The sequence below is a fragment of the Musca domestica genome, unplaced genomic scaffold, assembly GCF_030504385.1.
Source record: "Musca domestica strain aabys unplaced genomic scaffold, Musca_domestica.polishedcontigs.V.1.1 1, whole genome shotgun sequence".
Taxonomy (NCBI): domain Eukaryota; kingdom Metazoa; phylum Arthropoda; class Insecta; order Diptera; family Muscidae; genus Musca; species Musca domestica.
This window is the reverse complement of record NW_026712114.1, coordinates 182,056-200,087: the sequence shown is the minus strand read 5'-3', so window position 1 is coordinate 200,087 and position 18,032 is coordinate 182,056. Positions and strand designations below refer to the sequence as shown.

General features: G+C 35.2%; 1 protein-coding gene across 1 annotated transcript; it reads right to left on the bottom strand.

Annotated features, from left to right (window-relative positions):
* Window positions 1-7,047: 7,047 nt before the first annotated feature.
* Window positions 7,048-16,317, bottom strand: LOC131806283 (endophilin-A). Its single transcript, XM_059130270.1, has 2 exons — window positions 14,359-16,317; window positions 7,048-7,626 (listed from the first exon to the last, which is right to left on the bottom strand). Exon 1 carries the CDS (start codon window positions 15,754-15,756, stop codon window positions 14,641-14,643), a length of 1,116 nt encoding a protein of 371 aa, XP_058986253.1. The 5' UTR covers window positions 15,757-16,317; the 3' UTR covers window positions 7,048-7,626; window positions 14,359-14,640.
* Between the last annotated feature and the right edge of the window lie 1,715 nt (window positions 16,318-18,032).

Below are 18,032 nucleotides of genomic sequence, written 5' to 3'. Positions count from 1 at the left end.
TGTATCGAAAACAGCATCCTAACACTTGGAAAAGTGGATATATGACTAAGGATCAAAGATTACCATCCTGGAGATTTTGTTCATGTGCATCACTTTGTTAAACCCTCAAGAACGATTTCAAATTCATTAAAACTATTTTGCGAAATTTCGCAACGGGAACTACCTCTGTCAAATCACTAAAGATTACTCCTGATTTTGAAACAGTTAATAATTAAATATCTTGTTATGAACCCAGGAGACATTGCCACGGCGACTAACCAGACTTTAGACTTTCATTTCATTTCAGAAATGATGTAGCATTTCAAATGCTATCTTCTCAGACTGTTACAAAACTATCTCCATTTAAATCCCCTGACATACAAATAACATACACACATATTTATGTGTTATATAAAAGACTCAATTACGCGTTGGAACATGATTTAAATAGGTCAGCTAAGTCATTACCAAGGATTTAGTTCTCTTTTGTTTTGTTTCCATAAGCATTGGCCTTCTGTCATGTGCTTTACAGAAAATGTATCCGTCTTGATTTCCAACATCATGGCCTCCAACTAATACCTTGGGTAAAGTATTACTTACTCTCTATAAATACATACTTATGTGTGATGGTATGTATGTACCTACTGTTGCTCATCCTTTTTTTCTAACGCAGATGATGAGAGCATGAGGAGAGCGAGAGGAAATAAAACAAATAGGAATTAGTCATGATTACTTTCGAAACTGTCATGATGCGAAGCTAAACAAAAGAAGATACTGAAAACAAGCAACGCAACATGATTTGAAATTATGTCAGCATATACAAACATGGTTACATATATACATGTTAGTAAATAAATTACATATTGTACTTGGTGCCTTACATGTGGATTCATATGTATGTTGGTATATGCTTTTATATTTGTTTGTATGTATCCAATGTACAACAACCACGTTCATTTCATTCAGTTTCAATGTCAACAAGGAATCTTTACGCTAAGCATGGATACCACCATGGACAATGGGAAGAGAGAGGGAGAGTACAGTAGCTCGCTCAGTTAACTGTGAAATGGAGCAAAACGATGAATGAAGACGCCCACTAAAAGTATCCATAGCATCCACTATCAAATTGTGTGTATGTGCAGCTTTTTACGCAGAACCACAGCAAGAAAAAAGGGATGCTTATTTAACACATGACAATGGTAACAGGGATTGGAGCGGTGGGGAACAGTTTTAAAATTTGTTATTGATTCCAAATGTGAAACCAATAAATTACAAATGAAATAAAAATCTATTATTAACTAATCGAATGTAGAGGTGGTATGTAAAATAAGGGAAAACATTTGTGACAGGATCAAGGATAGCCCATTCCAAAAAGGTATATTTGTCTTGTTATCAAGATATAATTTGATACGGCCAAAACGTGTCTTATCGAAAAAACGGTTGTAGACCCCAGGTCTCTTTGAACCAAATCCGTTTCAGGATAGTGGAGTCGATCTAGAGATGTCCGTCCGTCTGTCTCTCTGGCTGGCTGGGGCGCACGATAACTCTCGAAGAGAGTATCCGATTTAATCCAAACTTGGTTCATCGTAATATTATATCGGTCCACTTCTTCTGGTACCTCCCCACAAAATGTCAACATTTTAAAAGAACATAATTTACTGCACAGAAGGAGAAAGGTTGATCCGATTTTGCTCCATCTTTGCAAATCCTAATATTTGCATCAGTGCTAGGTCAGGTGGACGAAAGTGGACAATATCGATCCACTCTATTAAGTACCTGCCCCACAGAGGGTCAAAATTTTAAATAACTATAACTTTTATAAAATGTGATGTGAGTGCCCGATTGTTTTCAAATTACACACATCACAATATATTTTTTAACCCAAGGTCTGACGTGAAGATGGAATATATCCATCCACTCATTCTGGTACCTCCCCCACAAAGGGTTAAAATTTTGAATATTCATGAAGCTCATAAAACACGAAATGAACATCCGATTCCATTCAGTCTTGGTACATCTCAATATTCCCATCAACACAAAATCTGTTCTAGAGATGGTAGAAATCGGACCATTCCTTCTGATACTTGCCCCACAAAGGGTCAAAGTTTGGAATAACCACAACGATCATTAAATCCGAAATAAGCATTCGGTTCCCTTCAAATTACACACATCAAAGTATTTTTATTAAACCAAGGTCTGGTGTGATGATGGATAATATCGGCCCACTCCTTCTAGTACCTCCGCCACAAAGGGTCAAAATTTTGAATATTCATGATGCTCATAAAACACGAAATTAATATCCGATTCCATTCAGATTTGGCACTTCTCAATATTTTCATAAACACTAGAGCTGTTATAAAGATGGTTGAAATCGGACCATTCCTTCTAAAGCCTCCCCACAAAGGACCAAAGTTTGAATAACCAAAACGATCATAAAATCCAAAATAAGATTCCGGTTCTCTTCAAATTACAATCATCAAAGCATTTTTATTAAACCAAGGTCTGTTGTGAGGATGGATAATATCGGCCCACTCCTTCTAGTACCTCCGCCACAAAGGGTCAAAATTTTGAATATTTATGAAGCTCCTAAAACGAGAAATTTACATCCGATTCAATTCAGATTTGGTACATTATAATAATATTTCCATCAACACAAGGTGTGCTATAAAGATGGAAGAGATCGAACAATTTCTTCTGGTACCTGCCCCACGTTTTGAAAAACAAAACGCTCAAAGAAAGCGAAATAAACATCCAACTCTCTTCAAATTTTATACATCCAAATATTTTTGCTAACACAATATCTGCCAACCCCTTCTGGTACCTCACCCACAAGGGGTCACAATTTCCAATATTTATATCTGTCATAACTTGCGAAACAAGTTGGCGATTCTTTACAACTTGCTATATCTAAATATTTCTATTAACCAAATATCTGATAGGGATATGTGGTTTATCGAAATTTATGATTTCGCATAAAACGGGATATAAATGTTCGGTTTCCTTCAAATTTTGCACAAACCAATATTTTTATCTTTATAAGATGAAGTATGAAGTTCAAATACTTCGGTCCGCTATAACTGTTACCTCCCGCATATTTCCACATTATCCAAAAATTTGCAAATATCTCATATAAAGTATAGGAAATAGTCGATATAGTCCAAATACGGCACGTTTCAATATTTATATTAGACCTAGGTCAGATACGAATTGGTCAATATTGGCCAACCGCTTCGGAACATTCCCCTTTAAGGGTCTACCGATTGAATAATCATAACTCAAGGCTGGGGGTATACATCTGTCGATAAAGCCGACTGATACTATTTTACTTGTTTTATTCCTTTTCAATAATATGGACTTTATTAATAGGATATTTTTAATCCTTCAGCCATTTCTTAATAAAACACTACCATTAAACGTATATGCGTATGTATATCCTTATATACTCACATACACATGTATATATATATACATTGTGAAATAGGGGGTTGTTTAAACACCAAAGAGCACGTGTTTTTAATAAAGAACAACAAACAGCCTGGAAGTGGTAGCTTTTAGGAAAGAAGAAAAAAAAAGGATTGAGGTCAACTTATCTGATGCAATATTCTTCTTGTGTTATGTTATTCTTTTTCTCCAGACATGGAACATTTTTATACACCTACATACAACATTTACGATATCGATCTGTGATAAAAGGAAACAAAAGAGAAAAAAAAAACAATAACCAAATCAATATGGACTATTAGGTTAGATGCTTACCTTTTCCAATGAAATTGCCAAGGCATCCAAGGCGTCCATCCATATCTTCTGTTACAATCTTGACTGTGTTCGGGGTAAATTGTTGTGCTAAATGACGACACATTTGGTAATATAAGTATACCCTACCTAGGATGGGTTAATATATAAATAGTTAATTTTTATATATTATTTTAGTGGAGATATCCTTAACAAATCTCTCTACTTTTGATTGTTGTTTTTAAATATAAATAATTTGAATTTTATAATCCACTTTACACACCGAGTATTCTGTATTTGTAAATGTGTTTATTAATTGCAAAATAAGTCAACATGGAACCATAATTAACGTTATCCTTCTATTTTCATTTTTTTGGCAGGTCCTTCGTTCCCACTTACAATTGTATTCAGATCTCAGGGAGCTTTGAACATTTTAGTGCTTCTAAAATGGACTCCCTTGAAAAAATTATAAAAATGGAATTTGTTGGTAAGTTTTAGACTAGTACCAAAAAAGTTTATAAAAGCTCCCTCTAATAAATTAAATGACTTGGATTCAAATCGGTTGAATAAGAATGACTTTTTCATGACTGTATGTGGAATGCTTTAAAAGAATGAGAGAAAGTATTTTTGGATTCTAAAAAAAGTGATTTTTTTTTTTTTGCTTGGTTAGGTCATATCAGTCCTATCACTCCCCCCAAAAGAGCTCTACCCAATTAGAACAGTGACTTATTAGACAAAGTCGGGAGGAAATGCGGTCATTGAGAGACACTATAACGCCTACATTTCTTCTCAAGGTATATAGATGTGAGTTTGATTTGGACTTGTGTAATGTAATCATCGAGCAAAGTATCCGACCTGATGGAACTCATCGTTAGGACAAGTATGGTAACAAAACATGAAAACACGTTTCCTACTGTGCTTTGATGGATCTTCACAGAAAATAAAGAAAGCAAATGTTGAAATTATCCACGGAACTTCGGCCAGGTATGCCAGGGTCATTCCCGACTTTGCTGGAATTGGAAATTAGAATAATTAGACATTTGTATTTGTAAATAATGCTCTCAAGGTAAATCTTGATACAAACAAGAAAGCACAGTCTACAGTCGGGCGGGCCCGAGTATGCGATATTCTAATATACAGGGTGAGATAAAAAAACTGCAACAAAGTCTAACGCCATAATGTCGGAAATAGCATCAAAATTTTAGAATAAGTTTAGATTTGCTCGAATTGGCCACCTTTGGCACGAATTATTACCTTCACAAACGGCCAATGAAATTGTCACACGCTGCCCGAATGTTGCTCTGCGGTATTTTGGCCTATTCTCGGCGAAGCACTTGCTTGAGGTGATCCACACTTTGGTATTTTTTAGTGCCAACCTTGCTTTCCAAAATACTATAGACGCAATAGTCCAACGAATTGGTATCCGGAAATTTTGGTGGCCATTGTGCGCTGGAAATGAAGAGAGGAACCTCATTTTGTAAGTATTTTTGGGTGACGCGTGCTGAGTCCTGTTGGAATGTCCAAGGTATGCGCCAAAAATATTTACGTACTCACGGTCGATTAATACGAGCGTAGAGCAACCATCGGCTCTTATGGCGGCCCACACCATCACCATGGCCGGCGCTTGAGTTCTGGTGGCTAACCGAAGGTGCACATTTTCAGCTGACCTCTTTGGCAAGTAAACACGATCATCATTTTGTTTACAAACTGCTGGACAACGAATGTTTTCTTATCGGTCGGCAAGTTCACCACTTTCGGCCCAGTGAAGCAACTCTTTAGCTCCTTTGAGTCTATTTTCTTTCGGTTGCGGTGTAAGTTCTTGAACTTTTTGGAATTTCAATGGCTTTACCCAGAGCGATTTTTTAAACTTTTAGAACCATTTCTGCTGATGTTGCTGTTTTCTTCCGCCCACTTCCGTAACTTCGGGGGACTACCATAAAAACTTCTATACGGTGGATTACTATGCGCTACCTTGAAAAGTATTGTACAAGGGGAACCCCTTGAAAACAGAAATGACCAATATAAAAAATGTTTTAGTTCAAGCACTGTTGCTATAAATTGGGCTTCTCATCCATTAAACAAGTGTTCTTCATAGTTTTGGCTAATAAATTTGAAATGTTATTCTTCAAGTTCAATTCATTACTCATCTCTTTTACTCCTATTTTCAATTGTTTCTGATGGAAAACATCCAATCTTCTCTTTTCGATTTAAACCGCATTTACCACCTAACTGCAATAAGGAATTTTATTCCCTTAACATTGAACTGTGAGATATAAGTACACATGTTTATATTTATGTTTTTTTCTAGTAATGTAAACGCATCACAATAAAACTATTGTTTTAATAATAATTGTTTGTTTTATTTTTAATATTATTTAATAAATATAACTGTGTTTAGTTGTCTTATGTTTTTTTGTTTTATTATTACTTTATTTGTTTTTTTTTTTTTTTTTTTGAAAATTACAATTATTATTGTTTTGAGTTCATTTGTGGTTTAAATCCCAAAAAATACCGTTATTCCATTATACCATAAATCATACACAATTTGTTTTTGTTTTGTGGTTTTTTTCTTTGTTTGTTTGCTTTTACTTCTTGTCTTTTTGTTTTTGCATTTTGTTATTCATGTTGTAGTTAGTAATTCTATGCGGAGTATATTGTTTTCTTTATTATTGTTGTTGTATAGGCTTAATAAGGATTAAGGATATACCTTCTTAGCGAAACTCTGTTAATATAATATCTTTGTTTTTCCATACATTAGTCCAAACGTTGTTGTTCTTTTTCATTAGGTTATCGGTTTTGTTGTTCTTGTTGTGGTTTTTTTTATTTTATAAATATTATTGTTTTTGTTTGTTAATTTATTTAATTGGTTTTCAATAGATATTATATAAGTAGTTTAATAGGTGTATAATATATAATAATGTTGTATAATTAATATTCCAACATGAGACAGTTTGGTTTTTACTTTTGTTTTCAGAATTATTATTGTTGTTGTTGTTGTTTTTCTAGGGAGATGGGGGGAAGATAGTAGGCGCAGGAGGAGGAGGAGGAAGAGGAATTAGACATTGGTATTGTGTCTTGTTAATATTTTATTGGTTAATTATATGTTTCGTTTTGCTTTTACTTTTCTTCAATAAGTTATAATAAATAAGGTATTGTTTTAGGTGTTATATGTTGTTGTTGTTTTTTTCTTCTTCATAATCATTTTCATGTTTACCTAGGAGCCTTTTTTATTGACCATTTTGTCATTTGTCTATTTGGGTTAACCTAAAAAAACTCACTAAAGAGTTTGTTGTTTTTGTTTGTATTGTTTTTCTTTAATCATAATAATAAATATAATTTTTTATTGTTTGTTTTTGTTTTTCTGTTTTATTTATTAATAAATATACATGTATATAATTTTAGATTATTATTAATAATTAATTTGTTTTTCTCTTTTAATTTAAATTGTTTAGCCTTAAAAATTTCATATATTGTATAATTTAATATAATTATAATAATAATACATAATAATAAATAACAAAATAAACAACACACATTTATAGTAATATAATAAAGGTAGAGAGAAATAGAGAATTTGGAATACAGAAGAATTGTGGAGGATCATAGAATTTTGATTTAATTTGTATTTTTTTTTATTATTATTATTTATTGTTTCTATTATAAAAAATATTCATACATTCAATATTTTGCCTTGTAAACAAGCAGTTACCAGGTAAGGGTGGACGTGTGATAGTATGGTTAATAAGCTATGTATATTTGTATATATCTTAGGTATGTCTTACAAATTAAAAAAGTTTTACTTTTATGATTGGTAACAAAAATTAATAATAATAAACAAAAATATATTTTAAATAAGCAATATTGTTTCTAATTTCTATGTGGTGTGTATGGCAATAGTGGGCCTAATGATGGAATCTGAAAATGAAAGAAATAAAAAATAGTGGAAAATAAATTAATATAAAAATTTGCATTAAGGGGATTTTATAAATAAATTATGTTTAAAAGAGAAAAAACTTCAAAGTATAAAAGAATCAGAAAAGAAGACAAAAGGTGTTTTTAAATGGAACATATGTTGTACTAAATTAAATTTGTTAAGCTCACCAATCAGACCAATCAGATAATTTTCCAATGTTTACCTTCCATGAAAAGACAATGTTTTAAATATCAAACTTGATCATTTCGGGTAAGACCTGGCCGGTAAATAAAAATTTCTTATAAATCAATAGGTCCCAAAAGACTATGTTTTGCAATTATGGCAAAAAGATTTGTGAACGGAATTTATAAAATATTCTAAATATTGTATTTTTCCAGTCATTCTGGAAGATCACACATACCGATTCAGTGAAAAAAGCCAAATCGACATCTGTGAAATTAGGTTAAACACTTTGTTGTTTAAGCCTCTGTTCATTTTCATTGAAAACAAAAAAAATCTGCTACCGATCCGGGCAAGTATGGCTATACTTCTGACTTCGGGAAGCATAGCTGGTTGCTATCCGATGCGTACACAGGACGTGGATAGTTGAAAGCCCAGTAGATATATTGGGTTCCTGAAATTTGAATAAGCAGTCGTGGTCAGTCAGCGGGCAAAAATCTCGGCTTAAACACCAGAGTGCCAATGATTCTTAGAGTGACAAGGCTATGTCTGGCCGCCTCTAAAATAGTCAAACCTCTGTGCTGGCCTCAAATAAAGAGACCCCTAATGCTGGTTGTTATGCGACTACGTTTCCGCCAGTGTTACAGTGTTTGCAGTCTGTATGCCCGTAGACTTCTGAGAAGGTCCCTGTCTGACGAGGAGGGATTGGCCCCAAAGAAATTCGACCTGCGGCCCCACACTAATTTGTCCGCAAATACCAACAATCTACCGTGGAATTGTTGTTGTTAAAGCATAGGGAATTGAGGTAGAAGCAGGACAGAGCGGCGTTGTCATTGAGTTCTCCAGACACCAAAAACGCGAAAGAGCTTCCGATAAGCAGGATTCCCGAAGGTAAGGAAAGGCTTACATGATCTTGAGAGAGATGTACAGAGGAATAAGAGAGAGCCCCTGCTTGATAGGTCTGGTGATCTACTATCAAGCAGGACTAATTGTTATTCACTCTGACGCGGTCCCAGATGCCATGGAGGAAAGTAAATTGAATACCATACTCAGAGATCATTCCCCTCCCATCGAGAACTGCCCCGACAAGCTCGAGTGGTTTGTCACAATTAGGATCCGGATGGTGCAGCCACGTTAATTCGTATTGGATACGGATTGACAGCATATGGCACAGGCCCACATGACACACAATGTATATCTCTTCACTGCCCAGACAAACAATGCTCCGGTATCGCTACGTACCCAACTTATACAGGTTGCGTTCTTCAGAAGCAAAACTCGGTTGACAAGAAACAGAACGGACACAGAAGTAGGAACTGCTGCAAAAGTAACAAAAACCTCCAAAGCAAGGGAAAAAGAGACAAATGAACCGCAGGCCTTAAAACCGGCTCAGTCGAAGCTATATCTGTTGATGCATTAACAAAACACGTTATAACGGAAAAGGTCAGGTCAACTACAAAGAACGCTACAGTGAGCCGGCATAAGACCGTCTTGTTTGCGAGATGCTAATTTCGCCGAAGGAAGCAGCCTCGAGGGCCCCTAAACCCACTGCGGTCAACTGAGCAACTCAAAGCAAATTGTGACTACACAGACGGTATATCAGGCCGTCGTTTCGTATGCTTCGGTGGCGGCAAAGAAGGATAGATAGATGTGAAGATCGAAAGACGATCCTGTCGGTAATGATTCGAAAAAAAAAACTTTGCGACCCACGATTTGCTCTAACGACACAGATCCCATTATCATTTACAAGTTTGCTACAAGCATTCCACTGGCTAGGCAGACCACCCTGTTAACTACATTTCATTCTATAAACTCTTTCTTCTAATTTTCGCTTCTTTATTTCTCCTATCGCCAAAAACTTTATTCTTCCGGGTGAAGAAGTTGTCGTCTCCCGTGTAGCTGCACATACTTGAACCAATCAATACCATCTCTATATTTGTTACGACTACTAACTGAAATATCAGAGAATATTAAAGAAGAGAGGTAATGGTAACTACATATCAGCACATGTGAATTTCGAGCAATTAATAACTGTATTTGCGATACCAACCCGTTAACGTTGTAACAATTTATACTCATGGATGTAATATGGAGGATGGTACTCCCATTCTTTGCAATTTCTCTATCATTCCTCCAGCCAGGGAAGATAATCAATATAAAATATTATTGTGGGTAACTGCAACCTCCGAGAAAAGGAGAAAATAAACGAATATGCAGTTCTCAAGCAAACATCATAGGCATTTGAGGGTGTGTTTGTCAAAATGTTGTACTTTTTTGTATAAAGGTAAAGGAATGTACCAAAAACAATATTTATAAATATAGATATATAGGCAAAGGAATCTACCAAAAACAATATCTATAAATATATTTTAATGCTACAATTAAAATTTATTTATAAAATGTAGGCGATACAGTAAGTCCCAACTTGTTAAATATATAAAACATAACGACACAATTATTTTAAATAGAACACAGTGCTACGGAACTTAGATGAACAAGAAAAACGATGTTGTATTGGAGAAAACACGAACTTTAACGTCTTCTGTGTTGGCAGTAGACAAAATCTTTGGGAATAAAATTATATAAAACTGGGCAGTCTACATATATGAAAAATCTACGGGATATAATCTTTAAAGCTTCTTCGATACACGTCAAAAGCACATTCATTAGATTTCAAAAATAATTTATACGCAATGGGTTCACTTTATGTCAAGGCCCATATAAGGTCGACCAACAAACCTTACTAAGTTTGCTGTTAAAACACAAAATTGTGATTTGAAAATTAAAGAAAGACAAATCACAATAGAGCCAAAGCCACTAAGTTTATTGACAAACTGTTGTCCGATCTTATACAGTAGGCCTTTTTATTTGAACTAGGTTTTTAGACAATCGTGCAAGCAATACAATTTTAATTGCAGATTGCATTGCCCGTGAAAATTAATTGCTTTCCATTTTGTTGCCCTGTGTAAATTAGCCATAGAATATATGGCAAATTTATGGTGACAATAATGACGTTGATGATGCACACTTAGTCAGCATAAAATTGATTTGAAAAATTGGCAAAATATCAAACGAAGCAAAAACAAAAAAATAAAAATGTCCATACTCTTTAAGGTGTTTATCATAAACAAAGATGTGCCCACTTATATATAAAATATATGTATGTACAACAACAAAAAATAAATAAATTAATGATGTGTAACTAAATGTGTTTTCTAAATTTTGTAGATTTGTTTGTCGATTGTACAAAAATAACTGCTTGCTTATAAAGTAAACACAATGAGGTCAAAAATACACATAGTAAACATTAAAAAAGATAGATACATCATCCCTTTTTGAGTAAATTGTAGTTATATTGTATAAAGTGGGGGAGGAGGTTCTTGAGGACATTTAAATATTATAGAAAAATAATATATTTTTTATATTTGTTGTATCTCATTTGGTAAGGTATGTTGGGTAGATTTTTTTGTTTTGTTGTTAAAAATTAAATAAATTTTTGTAATCTGTTTTTGATTTGTGGCAATTTTAAGAACAGAATCGTCATTGGAATAGACACATATAAATTGTATAATTCTTATTTTTATAATAAATATATAAATATATAATGTAATAGTTTGAGAGGTTTTTAGGGATTTTTAATAAAAATTCGTATAAGGGCTGTTTTTTTTCTTTTCTGGGGGCGGTTTAAATTGCATTTTGATATAATTGAAATATTTTATTGCAGGCACTACTTTGGAATATAACAACTATATCAAAGAACAATTTAAACAAATTGCAAATGTAAACAAATGCGTAAAAACCTAGATATAAAAACAAAACACAAATAAATTGAAATAAATAAATAATAAATATCCTATAACGGAATCAGAAAAAAAGGACTAGAAACCCCGTTTTCTGTCTAGACACAAGAATGTGTGAGTATGATCCTGCTTTGAATGGGTACATATAGATTGTACAAATAGATTGGATACCAATCAAAATTGGGTGACAAAAAGTCTTAACAGGCGTATCAGGAAAGGCCTACATGATGTAGAGAGGGAGAACCTTATAACAGAGAGACTCTAGATAAAGAAGCCTATCTAGATCTGGATAGTTCTTGGATCCACCCCATCCATCTTTGGTTACAGCCCACTAAGGTAAGCGAACCGACAACAATGACTCCCAACCACAATCTCGCGACGGCCGGTTCTATGCCCCGGATTGATTCGAATCCAGCAAATACATGCCCGTGTTCTTTTGATACCTGCCCCGACAAATCCTAGTAGTTTAGATAAAGAAGCCTATCTGGATCTGGATAGTTCTTGGATCCACCCCATCCATCTTTGGTTACAGCCCACTAAGGTAAGCGAACCGACAACAATGACTCCAAACCACAATCTCGCGACGGCCGGTTCTATGCCCCGGATTGATTCGAATCCAGCAAATACATGCCCGTGTTCTTTTGATACCTGCCCCGACAAATCCTAGTAGTTTAAGCACAATTAAGATCCGAATGGTGCAGCCGCCGCAATTTGTGGCACAGGCCACCTTGACACGTTACACCTCTTTCACAGCCCAGCCAAACCTATTCATCTCACTCCCCATGGAAACAACCTATGCAGGTTGTGTTCTTCTTCAATTAGGTCTTAGAAGCAAAATCAGTTTGAGAAGAATCTGAAGGACATGGCAGTAGGAGTTGCCACAACAACCTCCCATACATTGCAGCTGAAGCACGTCATCTGCCTAGAGAAACCAGGGTAGTTCTCGGCCAACTACGTTCAGGATGGTGCATTGGGCGTAAATTGATGAAAAGTTGACCGGCGTGTGGTAAAGCCCGGCATAAAACTCCGCATCTACTTAATTGCCTGCCAAACTAACTTAACATACTTCTGGCGATCTTTAGCTACAGTCTGTGAAGGTGGTCGAATTTTCGAAATTTGAAAGGGGTTGGATTAAGCAAATTAGTACATCCGAAGGGATGGCCATGGAAAAGGGAATTGTACTAATAACGAACTGCAGTTTATCAGGATGAAGTTCGTTAGGAAGTTCAAGAGAACATATCCTAAAACAACACTAAACAGAATCCGCGAATGCAGAACAGTACGAGGCCTCCCGACGAATGCGGGAAACCCCTGCTCATCTTAGGAAGGTGGTGTTGAAGGAGACTGAAACAAAGAAGCCTTCAAAAGGGGATCCTGAGGTGACAGATATCAACCTCCAAAGCAAGGGAGGGTAAGGTTAAGTCTACAAAAAGGCCGCCAGGAAGAAGAGGAAATCGAAGTCTGCTAAACCATCGAAACCGAAGTCTGCTATACCCATCAGTTGATACATCAAAACAACCCGCTACATCGGAGAACGTGGTGAAAAAACAGGTGGACAGGGCAGAGCGATAGTGAGCGGACATAAGGTTATCTTTTCTGCTGAGTTGCCAATCTAACTGAAGGTAGCAGCATCGAAGGTGACCAAGTCCCCTTCTCAGCCAGTGGCTGTGAAGAAAATACGGTCAACTGAGGAACAGCAACCCAAGGTGAAGAAAATGGTGACGACACAGACAGTGCAAAAGTCCATCTCGTATGCTTCGTTAGCGGCAAAGAAAGATAGTGTCTCGATTGCCTAATTTCTTAAATGTCTAAACGGCCGAAAATTTAGGCATAAATTTGGAAAATGGTTGGGTTTCGGGTAAAATATACCAAACACATTTTTGCAATTATTCTACTGGACAAACTGATAATAACCGCTAATATGTTTCTGGAATGTAAACATGTAGCTGATAAAAAGTATCAAGTGATAATCACAGCGATAAGATTTGTGTACAAAAAAATGGCAATAAAAATAGATCAGTTTGTGTCGAAATCAGCGTAAGCAATAAATTGTAAAAACCATTTAAGGGAATTGAACGAATTTCATATTTAATAGGTATCTATTTTCTGTGGATGAAAACTTGAACTTGTGAGAGAAAGGGCCTGCAAAATGGGTTTGTCATTTATGACGTTTAATATGTCTGATCCGCAAAATAGGAATAATTTTAAAAGAAAAAAAGAAAAATTTAATTTAAACTATAAAAATACCAACCAAAACTAAATTGAAAAACTAAAAACTATATTTTTCAAATGTCGTTAAGTTTTTTTTTTTTTTTTCCAAAAAATTGAAGCATTGTTTTTTTATCATTTTAAAAATGTTTGACTAAATGTTGATGTTAAATGTTTCTCGTTAAAATTGTATCTCTTTTGTTATCTTTTAATTTATCTCGAATTTTCAGTTGGTTTTTTTTTCATAAATTGTTTTTTGTTTTATAATTAACATTTAAATTGTAAAATTTAATTGTAATTAAAGATGTTTTTCTTGCAATAATTTAAGTTTAATTAATTTCTCTTTTGCTTTTTTTTGGTTTTTGCTTTCATTATAAATTAGTTATTGTTTGCCAATTCTTTTTGTTGTTGCTTGTTTTCTTTAAATATATGCTGTTCCATAGACACTGAAAAAATTCATTAATTTATCCATTACTTTAGAGTTCTTCCCCAGCCTCTCAACTAAAATACATAATACAATATAAGATGGTCTTATATAAAACTTACTTTTCCAATATATGTATATATGTATCTATATATTTTCTTCTGCAGCATGTCATAATCATTGAAGCTATATAATATGCATAATCAACATTGTTAGCATCATTATCATCATCAATATCGCAATAATCATTATCGAGAGAAACAGCCTCCTTCCTGGTGTTGTTTGGCTTGGATGTCAGTTGTTGGTTGGGTCATTTTTTCACATCATTATTATCATCATCATCATTAGTTAGTTGTAGCATCATCATCATTCATAATCCTTGTGTGTTTGTTTGTGTTTGCTATTTAATTACCATTTGGCAGTGGCACAACCACCTGCACATACGATTGTGGAAAGTAGCCAGTGCGACCGTTGATTGAGCCCTCAAACCAATTTTCGTCGACGCGACTCAGAAGCGTAATAATTTCATGTTCTTTAAAGCCCAACTCGCCGGGATTTTGAGGATCGAAATCGTACAACGCCTGGCAATAGGGCTGCATCTGTTGTCGCGACGGTGTTGTGGCCATCGATTTTGCCGGTGAACGCATAGGCGATGGCAGCGGAGATGCACCAGCCGCCCTATGGTGGGCTGGTGTGCCCGAGCTCTCCGTGTCATTGCCCGTTCCGTCCAAGTTCAAATCGAGTAGAGTTTTGGGCACAAATTCCGGTTTAGGACGCGATTCGGCTTCTTCCCGTTTCTCTTGCAACGTTTCCTGCAGACCGCGCAAAATATCAGCGCACTGAGAGTGAAATTCGTACAAAGCCTCGGCGAAAGTTACCAGTTGCGATACTTGCTCGGTGTCATTCTCGAGCAAGTTGAACATACCCATTTGGGCAAGGTGCAACGATTCGGCAAACTTTTCCTCGGAACTACGTATTTCATCGTCTTTGGCCTGTCGGCGACGTTTGCAATCGAAGTCAAGTCGCCGTCCCTGCAGCTTCTTTCGATGATGCATAACCTCTTTCAAATCCTTCATTTGCATGTGATGCAGTGGTTCCAGGAAGTTTTGTTTGATATTGTCATCCAGAGAATATTTCACATCGGCCATTTGCCTCAGCGCTTCGCCAAACTCAACTAGCGCCTGCGCAAAAACGCTATTGTCTTCGCCTAACTTTTTGCCATAAGTCAACATACAATCAGCCAAAAGGCCTTCGGGCTGAGGATACGTATTCGATTTTGCCTGTCCAGACAATTTCGAGATGCCCTTGACGGCTGCCATCTTGGCTCTGGCCGTGGGATTTGGTTGTAGGAATTCTTTGGTTTTCACCTGCAGTTCCTCGACCAGTTCGACGGTTACGTCTGTTTTGCGTTCCATTTCCATGAAATCCAAATCGAGTTTGGTGCCCTCGGCACCACCCATTTTTTCCGTCACATACTGATTGGCTTTGTTAATTTGTTTCTTGAATCCTGCAAAGGCCATTTTTAGGCTGGTGTTGTTGTCTTCTCGAAAATCTTATCAATGGGGAAGGGGTCGTTTTAAACACGACTTAATGGACTTTTTGTTTTATTACTACCACGACGACAGCGGACTGGCTGACTGCTGCCTGTATTTTCTTCTTCTCCTCTGCTGCTTCTGCTTGATTGCTTTCTCCAAATACCACCAGCAGCACCAAGTGTAACCAACGAACGATATATACACACGCACGGCAATGGCAACGACGACGACGACAACGATAACGGGTAGTGAGGAAAAATCAATCACCTTCAGCTTAATTTTTGCCTTTCTTTCGTTTTTCGCGTTTTATATTTTTGGACTAAATTGACATTCGAATTGGAATATTTTCACTCTATCTCTTATAATTTAGTTATTGTGCAGATTTTTTGACGATTATTTCAGAATTTATTGTTAGGCGTTTATTGCTAATTGTTTTTTCTTCCCGTTTTTTGTGTGTGTTCTACTTTTTTCGCAAGTTTGGTTTACTCTCACCGAACGTTTTACACAATTTAATTTTTCTCGAGCAATTCTATCTCCGATGAGAATCTCGGAAGAGAGCAAGGCCGGTTGAACAAAATTGATGCGTAATTAGACGCCGTCATTGATGTTGGATTATAGTAGCCGCCTGCCTGTGTAGTGGTCAATTGTTGGTTTATTTTAAAAATCAAGGAAATAAAAAAAAAATATTAAACCAAGAAAAGGAGATTTCGATCTTAAATTTATTAATAAACAATTAATAAAATAAAAATAATTAATAATTAAGTACAATTGAATTATATTATTACTATATTATAATTAAGAACAAATTCAAGTAGAGGATTCCTTGTCGAAGAAAGCAGTTCGGAGAACTTTTCGAAATTTTATTATTAATTTTTTAATGATATGTAGCGGTATGGGAATATGTTGCAATATTCTGATTCTGAAATACGCCTATATATCTCTGGTCGGTAAAAACTGTGTTATTGATATTCGCCGACTGATTGTATGACACTTACATTAAGCTAGATGTCAGGTATTGAAATCAAAAATCCTTTTTTGAAGAACTTGATGTAAATAGCTTCTTCTTCGTCTACGTTTACCATTATAAAAAAAATTATTAATGTAAAAGTAAATTAGTTCATATATAATTGAAATAATTAAAATAGGTCATTCTCAACAAAATATAACTGTATTTGCCATTGGAATAACGACGCCGGCATTAAATTCATTGACTTTGCTTTTTACGACGAAGTAATCACTACGTGGTTAACCGGTAAACACTAGAATCTCTCTCTCGCTCTATCTCTTTGAGCACTGAGAAAAATAAAATGTCAAGTTGAAGGCTACTACAGTATTGCGCCTGTTTGGGGATGATTTTCCTTCGCCAATGTTTTTTTTTTTTTTTTGCAATGTTCACGAAAAGAAAATTTCAAATAATGAGTAATAAAAACAAATCGAAGCAAAGAGAATTTCGTTTTAATAAAACTATAGAGCCAGACATGCTGACGCCATGCCATGAATGGAAGGGGATGTCCATCAGTTGTTGTTTTTGGCAGAGAAAAGAAAAAACGTTTTAAGACCCAACATCGTAAATGAGAGATAAATCCGTAACTCGTTACGCATGAATGTCGTCATTTTATGTGTAAAAATATATGTATGTAGGTACAAAGTTAATTTTTTTTGTGTGTATATATAAATATTACGTAGTCGTGGGGCTTAAATGTAGGTTGCTTGGTGTACAGGAATTTCGTCAGATAGAGTGGGTGGGTGGAGAGAAGGATTCTCGTTGTGTTCATTCATAAAAAATTGTTCTCCAAACATGTGATTATTTAAGGGGGTTAAATAAAATAAATCGTAATTCATTTAATATTTTTGTAAATAAATAAATTGGAAAACTAATCGTTTGCTTTTTAATATACCTTTTTTGCAAGGGTATTTTTCTGATTCGAAAGTGTTCATAAATTCAACAGTTGGAATTCAATGTTGCCACTTGTACGAAAACAGTGTTGTCATGGTAATCTTTTGCCCGTAATATTACTATTCGTCGTTAGATGGCAGTAAATATAGATAGTATCATTGACAGGTAGATTTCGCCCTAAAATAAATAAATAATGGTATAGACATAGACAAATTAGGTATAGACTAAAAAGTTGTCTCATCTGGTATCTCTGAAAAAAGTGCTTCAATAGATGTCGTTCATGCTGTGAGAGAGGTTCAGTAGACTCACTCAATTCTCTCAAAATACAAAATATTAAACATTTCTATGATTCTTTATTATTTAT

Coding starts and splice junctions, on each gene's coding strand:
- LOC131806283 (XM_059130270.1), bottom strand. CDS start 15,756: ATGGCCTTTGCAGGATTCAAGAAACAAATTAACAAAGCCAATCAGTAT.